The sequence below is a fragment of the Bidens hawaiensis genome, unplaced genomic scaffold (assembly GCF_021521415.1).
Source record: "Bidens hawaiensis isolate Kalapana, Puna unplaced genomic scaffold, B.hawaiensis_p1.1 tig00001521_1, whole genome shotgun sequence".
NCBI classification, from domain to species: domain Eukaryota; kingdom Viridiplantae; phylum Streptophyta; class Magnoliopsida; order Asterales; family Asteraceae; genus Bidens; species Bidens hawaiensis.
The window spans coordinates 195,119-215,286 of NW_027491087.1; the positions used below are offsets into that span (position 1 = coordinate 195,119).

The 20,168-nt window shown below is 36.8% G+C and overlaps 4 protein-coding genes and 1 non-coding gene across 5 annotated transcripts; 2 read left to right on the top strand and 3 right to left on the bottom strand.

Moving 5' to 3' along the window:
* Window positions 1-247: 247 nt before the first annotated feature.
* Window positions 248-1,311, top strand: LOC143584109 (uncharacterized). The gene is made up of 3 exons (XM_077066236.1): window positions 248-522; window positions 833-1,045; window positions 1,121-1,311. Exons 1-3 carry the CDS (start codon window positions 283-285, stop codon window positions 1,178-1,180), a joined length of 513 nt encoding a protein of 170 aa, XP_076922351.1. The 5' UTR covers window positions 248-282; the 3' UTR covers window positions 1,181-1,311.
* Window positions 1,312-12,431: 11,120 nt separating this feature from the next.
* LOC143584119 (deoxyuridine 5'-triphosphate nucleotidohydrolase-like) lies at window positions 12,432-14,057 on the top strand. Its single transcript, XM_077066240.1, has 3 exons — window positions 12,432-12,667; window positions 12,772-12,863; window positions 13,592-14,057. Exons 1-3 carry the CDS (start codon window positions 12,504-12,506, stop codon window positions 13,834-13,836), a joined length of 501 nt encoding a protein of 166 aa, XP_076922355.1. The 5' UTR covers window positions 12,432-12,503; the 3' UTR covers window positions 13,837-14,057.
* Window positions 14,058-14,165: 108 nt separating this feature from the next.
* On the bottom strand, window positions 14,166-14,237 carry TRNAE-UUC (transfer RNA glutamic acid (anticodon UUC)). Its single transcript has one exon. It is a non-coding gene; the product is annotated as a tRNA-Glu (tRNA).
* Window positions 14,238-14,841: 604 nt separating this feature from the next.
* Window positions 14,842-19,911, bottom strand: LOC143583761 (uncharacterized). Its single transcript, XM_077065986.1, has 7 exons — window positions 19,625-19,911; window positions 18,775-18,827; window positions 18,277-18,692; window positions 17,772-18,174; window positions 16,431-16,494; window positions 15,964-16,092; window positions 14,842-15,555 (listed from the first exon to the last, which is right to left on the bottom strand). The coding sequence occupies exons 1-7, from the start codon at window positions 19,734-19,736 to the stop codon at window positions 14,915-14,917; spliced, it is 1,818 nt and encodes a 605-aa protein (XP_076922101.1). The 5' UTR covers window positions 19,737-19,911; the 3' UTR covers window positions 14,842-14,914.
* Window positions 16,477-17,741, bottom strand: LOC143584129 (uncharacterized). The gene is made up of 3 exons (XM_077066247.1): window positions 16,908-17,741; window positions 16,749-16,812; window positions 16,477-16,662 (listed from the first exon to the last, which is right to left on the bottom strand). Exons 1-3 carry the CDS (start codon window positions 17,706-17,708, stop codon window positions 16,550-16,552), a joined length of 978 nt encoding a protein of 325 aa, XP_076922362.1. The 5' UTR covers window positions 17,709-17,741; the 3' UTR covers window positions 16,477-16,549.
* Window positions 19,912-20,168: the final 257 nt, after the last annotated feature.

The window sequence follows — 20,168 nt, forward strand, 5'->3', positions numbered from 1 at the left end:
AAGTCGGGTGGACTTGAAATCCAAACTAACAACCTTGCAAGACTTAGTTTAAAAGGAGAATTTTTCGAATTAATTACAATAGATATCTCCATTATTAATTAGATTAAATATTTATATAAAATTAAGAAAAACAACCGACACCATTGAAGTGTGGACCAGCAGGCACCCAGCAGTTTTCATTTTTCAACCAGTCCACACTGAATTTAATTTCCTTCCAACCACTCAATTTCACCTTCATTCCATTCTCAATCCCGATTCATTCACGGACTAAATCAATCAGAAATGAATGACGCCGAACCACCCAAGAAAGACTCCTTAACACCCAACACCAACACCAACACCAACGCCACCAATTTGTTCAGCAAAACTCGATACAAGTTCTGGGCTATTACCGCCATCTTGCTGCTAGCGTTATGGTCCATGTTCACCGGATCCGTCACTTTAAAATGGTCCGCCGCCGGTAACGATAGTAACCCCCTTTCCGGTTCCTTCGATTCGCCTGTTCGCGACCTCGATATCCTGGTACGATACCCAGTTAGCTAAGTTTGAGTTAACATTATAAGTAAAATAATAGATGATAATGCTACAGTGAAAAACAGGTGTTTGAGTTATATTTCCGATTAATTATTTTTAATGGCGTTTTATTTTTATTTTTTTCTAGTGTCTTTTTTAATACTTTGATACCGTTAGGTCAAATGTCGTTTGTGTTTTATAAATAATAATATTAGGGACTTATCCAATCTTCGGGTTTTTTTAGTTATATCAATTTGTTCTTGAATCGATCTCAAATTCAATTGAATTGAATCTGAGTGTAATTTTGTGAATAATTTAGGAAGTAGAGGAGCGAGAGAAACTCGTTCGAAGGTTTTGGAACGAGTACACGCACAGCAAAACGACTTCGTTGCCGAGGTTCTGGCGAGAAGCGTTCGAGGCGGCGTACGAGCATTTGACTAGCGATGTCGCGGAAGTGAGAAACGCAGCGGTTTCGGAGATTGCGAAGATGTCGTTGGTTTCGGTGGATGTTGATCCGTTGCCTCTCAATTCGGTTTGTTTTCGATTACATGTTAATTAACCTTAAAAGTTGGTATTTGATTAATTAACAAAAATTTTGGGTGTGTAGGATTTGGGAGGAAGAAGGAAGAGGTTGAGGCATGGTGTCGGCAGGAAGGCAATTGTTTAGGTAAGTGTTTGATAAAATGTCGGCATGTATTAAAAAGTTTCACTTTACCGAATACTGAGTGAAGTGTGGTGAACTAGCCCTTTTTGTGACAGGGCCAAGTTTTATACATGATATGTTATAAGTTATTATAATAATAATGGAATATTGGTAACTTGACTTGGCCTCGTAAATTTCCTTTTATGTGTTATAATAGGTCTTTTATGTTATGCCCGGGCACTAAATAAACAATTTAAACAACAATCGTACAAGGTAAATAGTAAATACTTTAAGGGTCTGGGATGATGGAATATAAATAAACCTTATTTGTATCCATGGAGATAGAGATGTTGTTTTAAGAGTGTCTTCAACTCCAAAACAAATAGCATACAAACATACATAAATGAAGCTATAGAGATGAGAGTTACCAATAAAAAAGTAGTGTACGAGTAATATAGTATAATAGGAACACACATAATCATCATAAACAACATATAGGTCATATAATCAAGAAGATATACATTTGCTAAATTCAACTAAGATAAGGAGAATCTAAGTCTTAAGACAAAGCTAAGACACAAGAGTATCATCTTCTGGAAATCCTTAACCTTAATCTTGTGTCTCCATGAGCGCCTATTATGGACCATATTCTTAGAAAGGTGTAAATCTAACAAATTATGCTAATTCCGCTACTCTAGCTGGCGTAGTTGTCTGCCTCCTCTTTACATGTCCAAACCATATTAATCTCCTCTCACTTATTCTATCTGATTACTAGTCACTCCTAACATTTACCTAAAAACCTCATTTTGTACCATGTCTAACCTTGTGTGCCCACGAACTCTATCTTATGGCATGTACCGATGTACGGACACTAAATAAATATTAAATTTGAAACTTTGAGACGAATGGATCCATCGGTCATGTTACTTAAAGTTGAGAAACATGATAAAAATTCTAAATTCTAGTTGCTTGTAACCTTTCAAAAAAAAGTTGCTTGTAATAAAAAAAAACGTTAATTTCCAAATCATGAGTATGGGACTAAATAAACCAAAAACAATAAATGTAGACACATAAATCATAAATAAACTCAGTAGATAACACAATTCATGATTCATCTTCATAATAAACTTGAAAAATGTTTTGAATGGTAAGCGACTAAACCTAACCCACTCATATTGTAGATTACACAAATTGAGTGGTAGATGGTAAAACATTATAGGGGGGTTAGATAAAAGATTCCTTGTTAGATATGTCAAAAGTCAAAACCTAACATACCCATGTCGTCATACAATAATATACCATGTTTCATCGTCAAAGAGTAACCCTTTCTGAAAGAGATATTTCAAGGAAGATATTTTAAGAGTGTTTTGAATTAAGGGTGACTAGTTAGTAAGAAATTTGAAGGGAATACAATTATAACAGGCAATTATGGGTACATATAAAGATAAAAGGGGGATTTGATGGTTTGTCATCCTTAAACATAACAACTAAAAATAAATTTTACTAGCAATAACCATACGAACTAAACAAATTCTTTGATATCAATCGAGTATTTAAAATGACAATTCTATAGATTGTCAATAGTAAAGTTCAAAAACCTAACCATGAAACAAAGTGAAGAAAAACGTCCACGCGATTCCATTTTTGTAATTACTCTAAATGGAGTAGTAGCGTTATAACAAAAATGAATTAGTCTAATTCTATTGGGATCTTATTTTTAACCTTTAATTGAGATACTAAACCATCGTTATTATATTTTTCATGTATAGGCGTTTCCCTTATTATTTATATCCCTTGTAAGCCTTTTGAATAGAATATCTATACATCAAAGTATCAAACTCTTTACGGTATCAGAGTCACATGCTCGATCCTAACTCAACCCTACCAACCATCTCCATTCACCATGGTCGGGATAAACCAAAAACCACCATGCTCAATGCAACCACCATGCCTGACCAATACATATTTGAACAGAAAGCCAAGGTAGCCTTTGTCATTGGAGATTCAAGTCCTATATCGGGACTTAATGGGGAGCAATATCAACAATTCTTGCATCATTTTGGAGGTAAAGCCTACTCAATTGAAGTGAAGATAAGGCATCACTGATTGCTACTAAGCATACATAAACAAATGTTATAGACTCGGGTGTTACTGAGCATTTAACCCACATAAACGAATGGCTCGAAGAAAGATTAAAAACTATTCATGAATTACCTGTCACCATACCAAATGGCGATTTTATATCGGTAGAAGGGAGAGGAAATCACACTCTCCCAAATGGTTCTATAATAAAAGGGTTTTTATATGTTCCAAAATTCAATTGCAATCTTTTATCTGTAAGCCGGCTATCCGAAGATCTTCAATGTGCATTAACATTTTTCCTTCGTTTTGTGTCATGTATTGATTGAATTCAAGGAACTTAACTGGAGTGAGGAAGTGTAAGGAAGGTGTCTATTTGAGTGGTGGGAAGAGAAAAGAAAGCAATGATTACTACTACAAACTAGGGGTGTGCAGATTTCGGTTCGACCCGAAATTACTCGTATAACCGGACCAAAAAAGGACTAAACCGGCCCGACCCTAATGTATAGTAGATATAATCGGTCCTGGATTTTTCCAAATTTGGTTATCGGGTCGGTCTCGGGTTATCTTGTTCAATGTTGTAAAAGTAGGCCTACAAGGCCGAGTACTCTCTGAGTACTCGCTACAAGGTATAGTGCCGAGGATAGTTTCTTTAACTCCGCCTAGTTACCAAAAAATGGTCAAAGGTGGTCAACATTAGCCTGAATCACATCTAGTCGGTTAACTTGGGTCTATTTTGACTTAAAAAATACAACATAATTCGTATTTCTATAATATTAAAGAATGAATATCATTATTTTTAATTAATAAATAACATTTTTTAGAATAATTTAGTGTTTAAAAATGTATTTCTCTTATTTGTATTGATATTCATTTATTTTGTTATAAATATTAGTAAACTTATGATATTTGAAATATATATATATATATTACCCAAAATCTAATTTTCTTTATATTTATCATATCCGAGTACTCCGAGTACTCCCTCCAAGGGGGTCGGCCGCCTAGGGACCGCCTAGCGACTTTTACAACATTGATCTTGTTTGAAAAAGAAGTAATAATCGAAACCCGATATGTAATAAAGAAGTAGATATATATCGAGCCCAAACCACTAAATATATGAAGCCTTAAGGCCTTATCCATTCTATAATTCACACGACCTATTATCATATCAGACGACAAGCATAATCAAATACGTCAATATATGTTGCATTTGTTCTACAATACAATCAACCAAATCAGTACTTCTGATTCGTCATGTGTTCAGCCAAGTTAGTTAGCTCCAATCAATTCATTTATACACAAACCTATAAAGTAATAAATAAATTACCTACAAAAATGGTGAAGAACAATAAAAGGGGCTGAGAAGATGAACATTGGATGTTGAATCACAATGATGTGTGTTGGTGAATCTGTTCATCTATGCATACCCGGCAACAGAACCAACTTCATCGGTTAACCGATGTGAATATTAACTAGCATACCCACAAATTAGTGGTGCACAATATTTATAACAATAAAGAGGGAATACAAAAAGAATGAAGTAAATACAAAGTAAATGTAAAGTAAATACAAGAAGATTAAACAAAGACTTTAATTATTAATTTAATCTAACATCCCCCCTCAAGCGAGACAGTGGCGGACCGAGACCAAGCATCGGGCGAAAGAATTGAAACTAAGGACGAGAGAGGCTCTTAGTGAATATATCCACAACCTGAAGCTTGGTCGGAACAAACTTTGTATATAGCCTTCCAGATGAGACAAGTTCCCGAATGAAATGGTAGTCTAGTTCAATTTGTTTAGCCCTCTTATGAGCAACCAGATTTTGGGTGTGAAACAGGGCGCTTTTATTATCACACAGTAGGGTTGGTCGATCCAGTGGGAGAGCATGAAGCTCACGAAGTAAGTGTGTGATCCAAATAATCTCAGCAGCATTATTGGCCATGGTCCGATATTCTGATTCACAACTTGAACGGGAAACAGTAGGTTGTTTCTTGGCACTCCAGGAAACAAGATTACCACCCAAGAAGATGGAGTAACCATACGTGGAACAACGAGTGTCAATACATCTAGCCCAATCGGCGCCCAAGTTTCCAAGAATGGTAGTATGAGTCGGTCTAGAAAACGTGAGACCGTAGTTAAGCGTGGCTCTGACATAGCGAAGAATTTGTTTAACACTCTGAAAGTGAGCGGTGGTCAGATGTTGCAGAAACTGGCTGACCTGATTTACCGCGTAGGAGATGTTGGGACGAGTGATTGTCAGATATTATAAGGCACCTACAAAAGACCGGTAGCGAGTAGGGTCGACATATGGTTCACCATCAATACAAAACGACTCATTTGCAGCCGATGGTGTATGAACAGGCTTTCAATTGAGAAGTGTAGCCCGCTCAAGTTTATCTCGTGCATATTTGGATTGGCTTAAAAAGAGCCCTTCAGTGGTATAGGTGACCTCAAGTCCAAGAAAGTAGTTCAAACTACCAAGATCTTTGATCACAAAATCCTTGTGTAAACAATAAATAAAGGAGGTCATAATCATATCATTATTTCCGGCCAAGATTAAGTCATCAACGTAAACTAAGAGATACATAATGCATGTATCTCTTTTGAACACAAATAATGATGTGTCAGCCTTGCTACACGAAATATCATTACTTAGAGGGAAGGTGCTGAGTCGATGAAACCAAGCACGAGGTGCTTGTTTTAGCCTACAAAGAGCTTTATTTAGCCGGCATACATGATCGAGGAATCGACAGTCAACAAAACCAGGTGGTTGTTCCATGAAGACTACCTCATTTAGATTTCCATGCAGAAACGCATTATTAACATCAAGTTAATGTAACCTCCAATTATGAATGACGGCTAAGGATAAAACTACACGAATAGTAGAGGCTTTCACAACAGGACTAAATGTGTGGGAGTAATCAAGACCATGTGTTTGGCTAAATCCTTGAGCCACGAGCCTAGCCTTATGTCGATCCACTGTTCCATCCGAACGATACTTCGTGTGAAATAGCCATTTGGAACCAACTATGTTGTGGGTTTTTGGACGGGACACTAATGTTCATGTATTATTATTGTAAAGGGCATTAATTTCTTTGTCCATAGCTTCCATCCAATGAGGGTGTTTAGCGGCAGATTTAATTCCTTTAGGTTCAGTCGAGGAGACTGGAGACTTAGTGTGGGCCAATTCAGCCCGATGTTTAGGTTTGAATATTCCAGATTTGGCTCGAGTCACCATGGGGCGAGTGGATGTGCTTGAAAGAGGAGCCGGTGGGGCAGTCGGTTCAGTGGCATACTCAACAGGAGAATTAGAAGTGATAGAGGATGGGAGTTCATTGGGAGCATCAGTTGAAGCTGTTGAGTTAAGTGGAATATTTAAAGAGTCAGGTTGACCTATGTGGGTCGTGACAGCAGGCCTAAAGGAGGGAGAGCCTGGTGGTGTAAAGGGTTGGGGTATGGATGTATGAGTATTAGGTTGTAGATTGGGTTTGGAAAATGGAAGTGGGTCACAATAGTGACCACAAGGGGTTGGTGGGTTAGGATTGGTGAGAGAGTTATGTGAAGATGTAGGTTGGGCGGCTTGGGAATGGTGTGTAGGTTGTATCTGGTAAGAGTGGTCCAAGAAGGTTTGCAAGGGTAGTGAATTACAATTGTCCTCATAACCATCATGTTTAAATGGAAAGACTCGTTCATCAAAGCGAGCATGCTGTGTAATATAGGTGCGATAAGTGGATGGATCGAGACATTTATACCCTTTATATAGGGAACGATATCCCATAAAAATACATGGAATGCTGCGTGAAGCAAGCTTGTTGGCAGAATAGTCACGAGTGTAGGGATAGACACAACAAGCAAAGGCACGAAAATTATTATAAATGGGCTTTCGAGAAAAAAGAAGCTCGAAAGGTGATTTTCCATCCAAAATCTTGGTGGGAAGCCGATTAATGGTATAAATAGTTGTGCTAAATGCTTCAAACCAATAAGTAGGAGGTACATGCCCAGTAAATAACATAGCCAGACCAGTTTCAACCACATGTCGATTATTTCGTTCAACTCGACCGTTTTTGTTATGGAGTGTATGGGCAAGATAATTGATGAAGCGTGCCATTAGACTCAAATAAGTGTTTCACATGTTGATTTACAAACTCCGTACTGCCGTCACTTTGAAAAACTTTTATTTTACGGGAGAATTGAGTTTGCACAAACTTCATGAAAATAGATAAAATTGTATGAAACCCTGACTTCGTTTTTAGCGGATAGAACCACGTAAACCGAGAAAAATCATCCACAAAAATTGCATAGTACCGGTAATTATTAACCGACGTTACCGAAGATGGGCCCCACAAGTCACAATGGATTAAATCTAATGGTTCAAGTGCATGTTTGTCATTAAGTTCAAAGTATAAACAGTGTCCTTTAGATAACTCACAAGAAGGGCATATAATAGGTTTGGGAAGAACTGAAGTAACTGATAAGCACTTCATTTTATTTAAATACAAAATAGTGTCAAACGACACATGTCCCAAGCTTAGGTGCCAAAGTTCAAATGAAGCTTTTAAAGGAGTGCTATAATTAGCAAAAAATGCCCGCGGTCCGGTGTGTAACACATATAAGCCATCTTCACAGCGACCTTGGGCTAGCACCTATTCAGTGCTTCGATCCTGAATATAAAAGTTGGGATGTGAGAGTAATACGTCCAAAGGATTATCAGAAGTGAGTTTGCTAATTGATAATAGATTTTTTGTTAAATTAGGTACTACCAAAACATCATTAAGGAAAATTTGATCAGATATTTTGGTTTGACCAATGTGCGAAACAGCAAGCGACTTACCGTTTCCAAAGGTGACCTTGGTATCACCAGGGTGAGGGACAACTTTATGGATGGAATTCGGAGAAGGTGTCATGTGGTCGGTGGCATCCGAATCGACACACCAATCGGGTCCAAACGAGGTGACATGACATTGTGCTAGAAAGGCCTTTGCTAAATCAGCATCAGCGAGACTGAGAAGCAAGAGATGCAAGGGAAGGACATTGAGTAGCTACGTGACCTTCCTTGCGACACCATTGGCAGTAGGAAGGTCGACGTCCTCGACCACGAAAACCTGAGGAACGTCCATGGTTAGACCGGCCTCCACGTCCCATAGAAGAGGGGGGCCTAGAGGTTTGAGAGTTGAAGGCGACGGTTGGAGTACCAGGCCCATGAAGTGAGCGGAGAAAGAGTTCATGACTCTCCGCTTGAACTAGCAGGTCCTGAAAAGGAGGCGGTGGTTTGATGGCACGAGTGGTGGTCGAGAAGCCTTCAAATTGAGGGCCTAAACCACACAGGAACCAATGGAGTTTATCAGGTTCTTCCACCGGTCGCCCACCGCCGAGAGCTGATCACACAAAAGCTTAAGCTTACGGCCAAATTCGTAAACCGAGGAGGTACCTTTGACAGTTTGTCAGAGTCGATCACGAAGATTTTGTACCCGTTCCATAGAAGTATTGCTATAAGCCGTTTCAAAAGCAACCCAAATCTGGCGGGCCGAAGTGAATCCGAGAATTGCCTCCTCAGATAGAGATGCATTGAGAAGGATAACAGTCTTTTGGTATGCGGCAAGCCAGTCCGCATATTCCATATTTGGGATTGGGGACCAATTTTTCTCCCTAGGTTATTTTAGCAGTCGGAGTGACGGCGGATTCGTCAACATGGTGTAGTAAGTTTTGAAAGGAGAGTAAAGGAAGCATTTGATTCTTCCAATACAGGTAGGTTGATGAAGTCAGTTTGATTGTTAGCATGTGTGAAGCAGAGTTCATTTGGAGAGAGCTATATGAGGAAGAGGAAGAGGAGGCCATGGGAGATGGTAGAGAAAAGCAAGAGAAATTAGAGTTAGGGAGAGGATCAGATGGCAGATGATACCATGTGAACATTGACCGGCATACCCACAAATTAGGGGTGCACAATATTTATAACAATAAAGAGGGAATACAAAAAGAATGAAGTAAATACAAGAAGATTAAATAAAGACTTTAATGATTAATTTAATCTAACAACCCATTATTTGCGTGCCAGTCGTCGGTTTTCAGATACCCTTTTACGTTGAAGAAAACAAAGGCCCATTAACTAACATGAGTTTCAATTGGTTAAATCGTAACTTTTGTACAACAGAATTAGTGAAACCGTATTATCTCGTAACCAAAAAAGAACACCGACCATTTGTTATCCAAGTCAAAAGATTTAGGGTGTGTTTGGCAAAGGGCTTTTAGGAGCTTTTAAGGGCTTTAAGCTACAAGCTTTTAGAAAAAGCTCTTATCTAATAAAAAATATTGTTTGATAAGAGGAGCTTAAAGATTTTAGAGGATCTAAATTGAAACGCTACTATAGGTGGCGTTTGAGAAAAAGCTCTACAAACTTTTACATTTGAATTTACAAGTTTGGTACTTGAACTTATATCAATTTTTGTTAATTTATATAATAGTTACACATTTAACCCTTATTCAAAACTAACTACCCCCGTGACTTTATTAGGAGCCATAATTTTTTCACACGTTAATAATTTTTTAAACAAATTATATCATAAAAACGAGCATTTTATTCTTTTTAATTTGAGTATGATATTGCTATACTTCTTTAACTTTAAAAAATTAATATACTACGTGATTATCGGTTAAGATCGGTAAAAAGTCGAGTCAGATGAGCTCGAGTCATGAGTAAGACCAAATTAGGAGTCGAGTCAGATGAACTTGAGTCATGTGTAAGACCAAATTAGGGTCAGAACGAGTCGATACAAAAATGGTTAAATTAGTTCGATTCGTGTCGGTACGCTTTTGAGTCAAAAGGGGTCAGGTCAGAACATATTTCAGATTAAAACAGTGCATGTTCAGAAAGGGATTCATATCAAAATATGTTGGTTTAAAAAAATTATCTATTTGAAAATTACTGTATATTTCAGCTTTGTTTCTTGATTTTCGACATCATTTACAAGCTTACTATTTTTCCATGAATTACACGTCTACATTTAGGTTATGTATGCACTGTCATCAGGTGAATCATGTACCGACACTGATTATGCGGTTGTTGTGCGCCCATTCCGCTGCACCACGCGGGCACTCAGCTAGTTTTATTAAAAGCTTCTGCTACTCTGCCAAATACCTAAATATTTAAAAGCTACAGCTAATAGCTACCAACTTCTAGCTTTCAGCTTCCAGCCTTCAGCTTCCAGCTTACAGCTAACAGCTATCAGCTAGTTTTGCCAAACATACCCTTAAGCAATCTTAACAGCAGCATGTTCATTTTGTTTTAAAATACACTAAGTTAAACCAACTATGACTAGAAGTCATATTTCGGTTTATAACCCCAAACTGCTTCGTGTTAGAACCAAACCGGTTCCTAGTCAACATAGTCTGAACCGGTTTGGAATTGGTTTGAAGGGCCAAATATCCGAACCTGTGGAACTTGACAGGTTCTGGTAGCCTTTGGAAACCGTTTTAACCACCAACTCCTTAACTTAGTATAAACAAGTATTAGTTGCTCAGTTTGATCACAACTCACAACACATGTTCACAACTAAATCTGACAATATTTTATTTAAATGATCAATAAACGACAAACATTATTAATATTATTAAGATTAAAAAACTAAACTGACAATAAAACATTTTTGTTTGTCGTGTTAGTCTTCAATTAGTTTTGGTTGCGGGTTCCGAAAGGACAATCCTTACAACATCGGGCAAATGGGCAATGTTTTGTCGCATGAACTTTTAAAGTTGTGTTAGACACGGCTATGAAGAGCACCTTACAAACGAGTCATTCCAACGTTTTTTTTTATTTGTCATTTGAAAAAACTGGGTTAAGACTTTAGAAGTTTGAGCAACTGTATGTTTTAGAGTGTTTTTTAAGAGCATTCTTAGTCGGTCTCTCATTTCTATCTCTATAATTACACTAAAAATCATTACATTTCTCTCTCATGTTCAATTAAATAATATTTTTTATACCTTTATCATTACAGTATTCTCTCTCCTCTACTCACAACCAATTCAACAAATATTAAAAAATAAATACGCGCAAAAAAAGTTTCACCAAATTTACAAAAAAATCAATATTTTTCTCTCCTTCACTCTTTAATTTACACTCATAACTCCACCCTATAATTTGCAAATTCTCTCAGATGATTTTAAGGGATGGTTGAGAATGCTCTTATATATAGAGATGTTGTGTAATCAAACCTAAATAACCAAGTCCTAATTTTACTAACATGTGGGGGTAAAATGGTCCAAAAAAGTGAGGAAGCGGTCATAAATGGGTCTAAAATGGCTTAGAAATGACTGTATTTTTTAAATAGTACAGACTGGTTCCTTGTTTCGGTTTCAAACCGGTTCGACACTCTGAAAATGGCAGACTGGTCCCGAATCTACGGTTTCAATCATTTCCAAACGGGTTTGGGCATGGCCGGCCCAATAGCTTTAATTGGCCAAGCTAGGGTTTGAGGCCTCCAAACAACAAATGCCCCAATTTTATTAAAATTGTTTTGAAAATAAGCAGATAATAGGGTTTTTTTTAGTTATGCGATGGAAGTTTTAACTTTTAACAAGCAAGAGGCCCAAAAAATGAAAATTGCAATTAATCATCCATCAAATTAAATTGTAATTAACTGAAAATGGCAATTAATAGAAATAGGAATTCGCAATAGTCACTGTGAATTCGGTTTCCTTCAAATTAAATTTATTGTGGGTCAAACTTCCGGTTACCAATTGCCAAGGGGTTTACAAGTTACAACCCTTAAATTGATTGTGCCAAACTTTCAAGATAGTGTATCTAAATATAATTATCTATTTTGTTATGTGAATTGTTTGTTATTTGCTACTTAGTGATTAGAACAACGTTAATTTGCTCTTTGCTTTTTAGTTGAACACTTGAACATTATACATTAGAACTTTATCAAATAGTTAATATTATAGCTATTCTATTATTGGTATCAAACTCGGGACTCGGGAGGAGGGGAGGGTATATTAAAATAATTTGAGAAAAGGCCTCAGTTTTTTAGTTCGACTGAGGCCTTCGAGAACCTTGGGCCACCACTGGGTTCGGGTTGTCATTAACCTTTTTTCCCCCTCTAGTTGCTCTAGGGTTCCATGATGGCGGGAGCTCTTGGCGCCATCATATTCACTCTCTTCAGCGCCCAATTTCAACCCTTATTATAAAGCCTGCCACTATCACCATCTTCATCCATTTCAATTCGATCTTCTCTCTTCCACCGTTGATCCAAAACCAGCGTCTGTATCAACAATGGCACAAACCACCAACGGCAGCCCTGAAGTCAAAGAACCGGCATCAAAGATTCAGAAGGTTGACGATGACCAAATCCCTCTTTTCAAAGTGAAGAAGCTTTCAGAGAAAGCCGTTTTACCTTCCAGAGGCTCCTCACTCGCCGCTGGTTACGATCTTTCTAGGTATTATTATTATTTATTATTATTTCAGTTATAGTGTTGGGTTTCTAATTTAAGTTATACTTGGAGTTTTTGTTAAATTTTATATTTGTTTTGATTTCCTCCAGTGCAATTGATACTAAAGTACCGGCAAGAGGTAAAGCACTGGTTGCTACGGACTTAAGCATAGCTGTACCACAAGGAACATATGCTCGAATTGGTACTCTTTTTTATTTTTATTTAAAAGTTGTGACAAGATATTTGTTAGACAGTTGATACTTTTATATATATGGGCACATATGTGTATGGGTTGTTATTGAGTTTGTTAAGACATATGTTAGGGAATTCTAGTCTTTATGTATGTAGGTTGTTATTGAGATATTTAGGACATACACAGGGGTACTCTAGTCTTTTATGTATACATGTTATGGTTGTTACTGAGATAATAATGACATATGCAGGGGTACTCTAGTCTAGAGGTGCAAATCATAGCCGGTTAACGAAAACCAATTAATAACTGGCATTGGAGAAACCGGTTGGTTAGTAACCGGTCACATAGAAACCTGTTAAATGGACATAGGTTATACGGTTAGTTTTAATAAGCTTAATTTTATATGGTTTCTATTGGTTAACCGGGTAATAATCGAACCGGCCTCATAGGTTATTGACATATGGATTTTCCAGTTATGGTTTGTAACCGATATTTCAAAAAAGCATATTCCAAAAAACTGGTAGTATTTGCACTTGTTAGTCTTTTTGTATATAAGCTGTTATGTTTGTTATTCGGGTAGTTAGGATCACTTTATCTATATTTTGTATTTGTTATATCTATAGGCCTAGCATTGTATTTGTTTATTTATTTGTTTTTTTTTGTAATCAGATTTGATTACTTTGCAAACTGTTAATGATATTGAGTGTTTGATTTGATACTGAGTGTTTGAATTGTAGCTCCGAGATCTGGTCTGGCGTGGAAGCACTCAATTGACGTGGGGGCAGGTGTTGTTGATGCCGACTACAGGGGTCCAGTTGGGGTGATTTTGTTCAACCATTCCGATGCTGATTTTGAGGTGAAAGTTGGAGATCGAATTGCGCAGTTGATTGTTGAGAAGATTATAACTCCGGAAGTCGTTGAGGTCGATGATTTGGATGCGACGGTCAGAGGTGCAGGTGGGTTTGGATCAACCGGCGTTTAAGGATTCACATGAGTGATATGATCCATCAAGAAAATGTAGTTGAATTTAGGTTCTGAATTTGCGTACTTTCTTTGAATGTGTAGTGTGAACCGGGTATAGTTTTGAAATTTGATGGAACATTTTATCTAACAGTTGGTGGGCAATGGGCATGTTGTGTTTCATTGAAAAATATTGCAGAAGCTTTTCAATTATAGTCTCTTCTGTCTTTCTTTAAATAATCAATGAATGAAGTGTTCAAATCAAAATAAAATGGTGGCTTTTCAAGCTTACTGCTTCAAATTTACCAATTATAAAACAATATTTTTGAAAAGTTAAATTATTAAAAAAGGTTCCATTGCCGGGAATCGAACCCGGGTCTCCTGGGTGAAAGCCAGATATCCTAACCGCTGGACGACAATGGATTTGCGTTATTGGCATATTTAAAATAACTCATAACTAACTACGAAAAGTTAGTTGCCAAATATAAACATTTTTAAGAAGCTGAAGCCCAGTATAACTATACGAACCATAAAACAACAAAAAAAAAAAAGAGTTAAAAGTTTTTAGAACTTGACATGATTACGTATTCAGTCTATGGTATGTTTTTAAACCAAAACTTAGATATAAATTATTTTTGGTTTTAGGATGTTTAGTTTGGCCAAAGGTGAGGAGATCAAAATACGAGTACTCATCTTTTGTAAAGATTTTTTTTGTTTGAAACCAAACCGAATTAAGATGGGCGTTTGTTAACTTTGAATTTGAATCGGTTTGATTTCCAGTTACAACTGAAAGAACATTCAAACGGAGGTAGCCTGAATTGTAAAATAAAAGCAAGCTACAATTACATAAATTGAGTTTAAACATTGGTTAAGATATTACTAAGATAGTCTTTACATTGTTAACAAAATTAACTCTTAATTATATATGCCTCTCTCTTTCAATCAAATCAAATTTCTACAAGTTTAACATTCATGTTACAAATCTTACAATTATAAAAAATAAAAATCAAAACTTGTATTTGCATCTTCATCTACACAAGCTTCATCACACAAAACCCTTCATTACACATAAATAACCCGATTCACTTATTCGACAATCTTTACACGCACAAAAGATCTTCGACATACTCATCTACTAGTCTACTAAATGTATCTTGTTCCACGTCGCTCACAAACTCATCCTTTTCCACAAATGCAGATGTCGTTACATGCCAACCGAAATCCCAAAAACTATTAATATCAGGATATCTGTTATGAATATCATTTTCAAGCATATGCAAGTAATCCGGCTCATTGTATTCGTTACATTTATCCCGACCATATAACCGTACGCCTTCCAAATCTTTATACAATTGCTTTACCAACTCGTCCAAAAACTTTATACTTGTATCGCCTATGGATGGTTTAATGTATGGATGAACTGACAGTTCCTGGCTTCTTGCTTTTCTTTTCAGGATTTCATACCCGCAATCTAGTTTCAACTTAGTTTCGTTGTCGTGGTGGTTATTTTCATCCACATGAAGAAAACCTACTGGGATATTGAGTTTGAAAAGGGCTTCGGCCGTGCTTAAAAAGAGTTGATCTTTTATTAGAATCTCTTTTAGTTGTTTCTCTTGTTCGGTTAGTACTACTTGTATGCTTGAGTAGGATGTTTTCTTCGGTTTATTTTCCGACATATTGCTTTTATCAAGTATTCTGTTTTCCGACATATTACTCTTATCCGGTGTTCTTGCATTTGTACCTGTAGAGATGTCAATTTCAACTCATTTAAGTTTACGATTTGACGATTTTTAGGCCAAGCCGTAAACCAGACCGCTGGTAACATTTTGTTGTAAACATAAACCAAAACCAAACCCTTGAAAGTTAAAACCGATCCATTACCAACGGTTAGGTTTCACAGTTTAGGCATCTACGAAGAATATAGCTTGGACCTTCAAGTAAAATTTGATGTATTCTAAAATGTTTGAAAAAACTAACAAGATTGAAACATAGTCCAATATATTCAGGCGGTACAGTCTGGTTTTTACAGCCGGCTTTGTTTATAATCCGTAAACCAAATCGTGAACCACCAGTTGAAAATTTTGAAGCCAGCCAGTCAGCCAAGAATTATAAAAAACTACCAAACCTTCACCACCCTACTCCTACTTACCAGGAACTACGATTTCCGAGGTTATTTGAGGATCCCTCTTTGTTTCATTTTCGCATATTCTCAAGTAGAATGCTTTCTTTGGTTTACTTTCCAACAGGTCGCTCTCATACGGGATTCCAACATTTGTACCTATAGAGATGCCAATTTCAACTCATTTATGTTAAAACGGATTTGGACATTTTCTAGGAATAGGATCTTGGCCTAAAGTTAAAGCTGGTATGTTTTAATAAGTTTGAAATATTTTAAAATACTGAAATATAGTCCATTATATTGTCACGGTGACACGCTATGATCTGGTTTTTTATCACCGGCTTTGGATGTAAATCGTAAATGAATCGTTCACTACGGTCCACAAATTTAAAGCTGGCGATAACTCTTATAAAAACCAGCCCCAAAACCAAACCAATGACTAGTTTGGATAGTTTCACGTACATAAACCGAACCATCAACACTCTACTTCTACTTACCAGCAATTACAATTTCCGAGGTTGTTTGAGGACCCCTCTTGGATTCGTTTCTGCTTACAGGTACCTAAAAGATCATAAAATACAAATATGAATATGAAAAAACAAACCCACAAAATGAATCAACAGAGAAGTTTAAGCAAGCTTACAATGTCCAATACTCGGTTTGCCAATTCTGTTTTATTTGCATTCGAGATCAAATCCGCTTTTTTGATATTAGTTCCTTCATTTGTACCTGTAGAGATGTCAACTTCCAACTCATTTATGTCAATTTGGACAGTTTTACATTCTTAAACCGAACCGTCACACACTACTACTTACCAGCAACAACGATTTCCGAGGTAATTTGAGGATCCCTCTTGGTTTCATTTTCGCACACATGTACCTGAAAAGATCATGAATATGAATATGAATATAAATATTAGTATGAAAACCACAGGATGGATCAGAGGAGATGTAATTATGTAAACCTAAACTTACAATGTCACGTGATCGGTTTGTCGATTCTGTTTTATTTACGCTCGAGATCAAATTCACTTTTCGGATAATGATTTCTTTCGGTTCTGAACGGGCACGCACTTCGTTCCTGTTCGTTTCTTTCAAAACCGAAAGTTTATGCTTTAATGGCGTAGATAAGTTGTTGATTGTCCGATTTCTTCTCCTCAAAACCTCTTCGTTTGTTCGAGGGGACTCGGTTCTAGCCACTGCGATAGAATCTACCTTCCTTCGTGCCACAGGCGCCATCTTCTGCTGTGTTGGTTCAGGTTCTTGTGCTTTTGGAGTTGGATCTTTAGCTTTCTGATTCGCTTCAACAGGTTGCGGTTTTGACTCTTTTGACACCGAGTTCATGCTCTTAACTGGTTTAACTTGCTGTGAATCTTGTTTACTCTTTTGGACCCGTCTTTCTGGTTCTTGAATCTGTTTGCTTCTTGCAACGATTTTGATCTCGTTACTCTTCTCGGTTCGAACTGTTTTCGTCCTCTCCACTTGCGGATTCTCTACGACTTCAGGGCTTCTTCGCTTGGTATGCAACTTCTCTTTCAAGTCACCGTTTGTTTGTCGTTCTTGCTTTTGTGAAACTCGATCTGATCGGTTGTTCTTGTTGATTTGAGTCACTCTTGACTCACCATTCGTATTCAAATCATGGATTTGTTGAGGTTTTCGTTCGTTTGATGATCTAGAAGTCTTCTTGGCTGTGCTCTTATTCATATCTTCATTTCTCATAACTTCACCTCTCTTGGAATACGATTCCGCCTTTTGCGGAATCACACTATCTTTCATCGGTCTCGAAGGCCTATTAACAACATTAATACTCGAATCGTCTTGATGGGGATACGAATCCACCTTCACCGGAACTTCTTCGAGTCCCATTAGTCTCGCAATCACATTTGAAATCCTTCCTTTTTCCGAAGTGGGTTTTGCATAAGAAACGCGGTCGGCTGCAGTGTCATCAGACACTGCAGCCGACCGCTGCTGTGTCGGAAACTTGCTAAACCCATCAGTGTTCGACAATTTCGAAGGCTTGTCGAATGAGAACCGAGGCAAGGAAACCTGGTTTCGCTCAACAACCTTTGAGCGTGCATCTTCTTCTTCTTTGTCATCGTCAACTTCCAGTAATGTAATTCGACTCTTTCGTTGCGTGTTAACCATCAACTCCGATGCTTCTTGCAAATTCACCAGCATTCTTAATGATTCTTCCAAACCTTTAGCCCCTTTCAGTAATTCCTTTCCGACTTCCATCGAATACCTATTTTTTTATTAACGGTACGATTTTATTAAAATAATAAACCCAGCTAGTAAGAAGCTAAACACACCAGACAAAATTACAAACCGACCCAGAAACATTTACCTATTAACATTTGCCCCATTCGACGTTGATCTTATAATTTCGTAAAGGTTTTGAACGCCTTTCGATATCTCCTTTATCTGAATGGTGGAGAGAGCAGGCACATTTTGCGAACGATGCTTTACTAGACTCGTTACTGTTCCATTTTGTTTATTTTCGGTGTGTAATGATCTGTTGCTGATTTGGTTTAAGAAGTTTATCATTGTATTGGTGTTGTTACTATTTGAAAAATCGACGTTCATGAGTTTGCCTGCGTAAGCAAACGCCATTGATAAATCTCCAGTGGATTCTGATCTATGGTGTTGGTGTTGTCTACCGTAAGACACAATTTGTTGTGATGATGAATCTTTGATGTTTAGAGATTGATTTGATCCTCTTGAAGACATTAGCTGCTGGTTCATAGATTTTGAGTCACTAAACTGCATTAAAATATAGGATGATCAAGTGATTAATTGGTATGTTAGCAAGTTTAATATGGTTTGATGGATTAAATTAACTTACAGTTTTAGTGTGTCTAGATCCTCTATGCACATTTCCTGGGTCTCTATATGCATCTGTTTATCAACAAAAATGAAATCCAAGTGATTAAATTGTAAACATAATAAGACATTAAAAATGAAAATTTTAAAACCTACTAATTTAACTTGTAAAATAAATTTCTTATCATTATCTGATAAAAAGAAAAAGGTTGGTACCTAAATAAAAATAAGGCTAAAAAACAAGTAAAATGACAAAATCTTTGTTTTTATTAATATTATAAATTTAATTGCTTTTAATTAGCAAAATTACCCTTTTTAGCCTCTATTTAAAGTTTAAATCACTATACATTTTTAAAATATATTAACAAAACAAACACAAAGTTATTGTTTTTAATTTTTATAGTAAAAGTTTAGTGGGACTTGAACCATTCACACAACTCCCTCTTGATCAACCCTTTTCACTTTATGATTCTACAAGGTTTGGAATCGCTTCAACCGATTAAAAAGGAATCTTGATCTAGCTTAACTTTCACCTTTTGAGTGTCAAGATGACCATGTTTCATTCTACCATAGTTGGTTCATACCAAGCCGTTATGGTTTTGAACCAGTCAGTTAGAGACATGACTAGAAATTAACCAAACCGTTTATGTGTTTTAAGTTTGTCCATACGGTATTTTCTTCATGTATCGAGTATTTGCATTCATCCTATGAAACCAAATACGGGTTTGGGCTGGCTGGTTCCAAACCAGCCATCCATTGGTCTAGTCGGTCTAGACCATTTTCTATCCCGGACTAACAATACACACAATGTTTAACTACATAAAAAAAACAAAAAGAAAAAAAAAGGCGTGTCACGTGTTTATATAGCATACCTCTAGTCGTCGTAGCATGGTTGCGAGCCGAACTTTGAGACACACCCATTCGTTCTTTCCTAAGACGAAGATCATTCAACAACTTTTGTGCAAAGTCGGATTTTGCTGCCATTTTGTCCCACAAAAACTTGGGGAAATCTTTTGGTTTGGTTTAATGAGAAGAAAGAAGAATGGGAAATGGTGGTGGGAAGATCATATGATAGATTTGGTGCAAAAAATGGTGGTTTAGTTGGGAGGGTTCAATCAAGATCAGGTGAAGGTAGCGACTGACAATGGTGAGAATGTATACAAAGGTTGACGTGAACGTTTTCTCACACACTGCAATATAGCTCCACTTGAGATCACATTAACTTTGATTCAAAAGCAAGCAATGTCACATTTTTCAAGTGATTTTTTACACTTTTTGTATTTATTGTCTTATTACTTATCATTACTATATATTAATTTACACGAGTTTTACATTATTATTATTATTATTATTATTATTATTATTATTATTACTTTAAATTCAGATACTTCACCAACAAGCATCATATATATTACT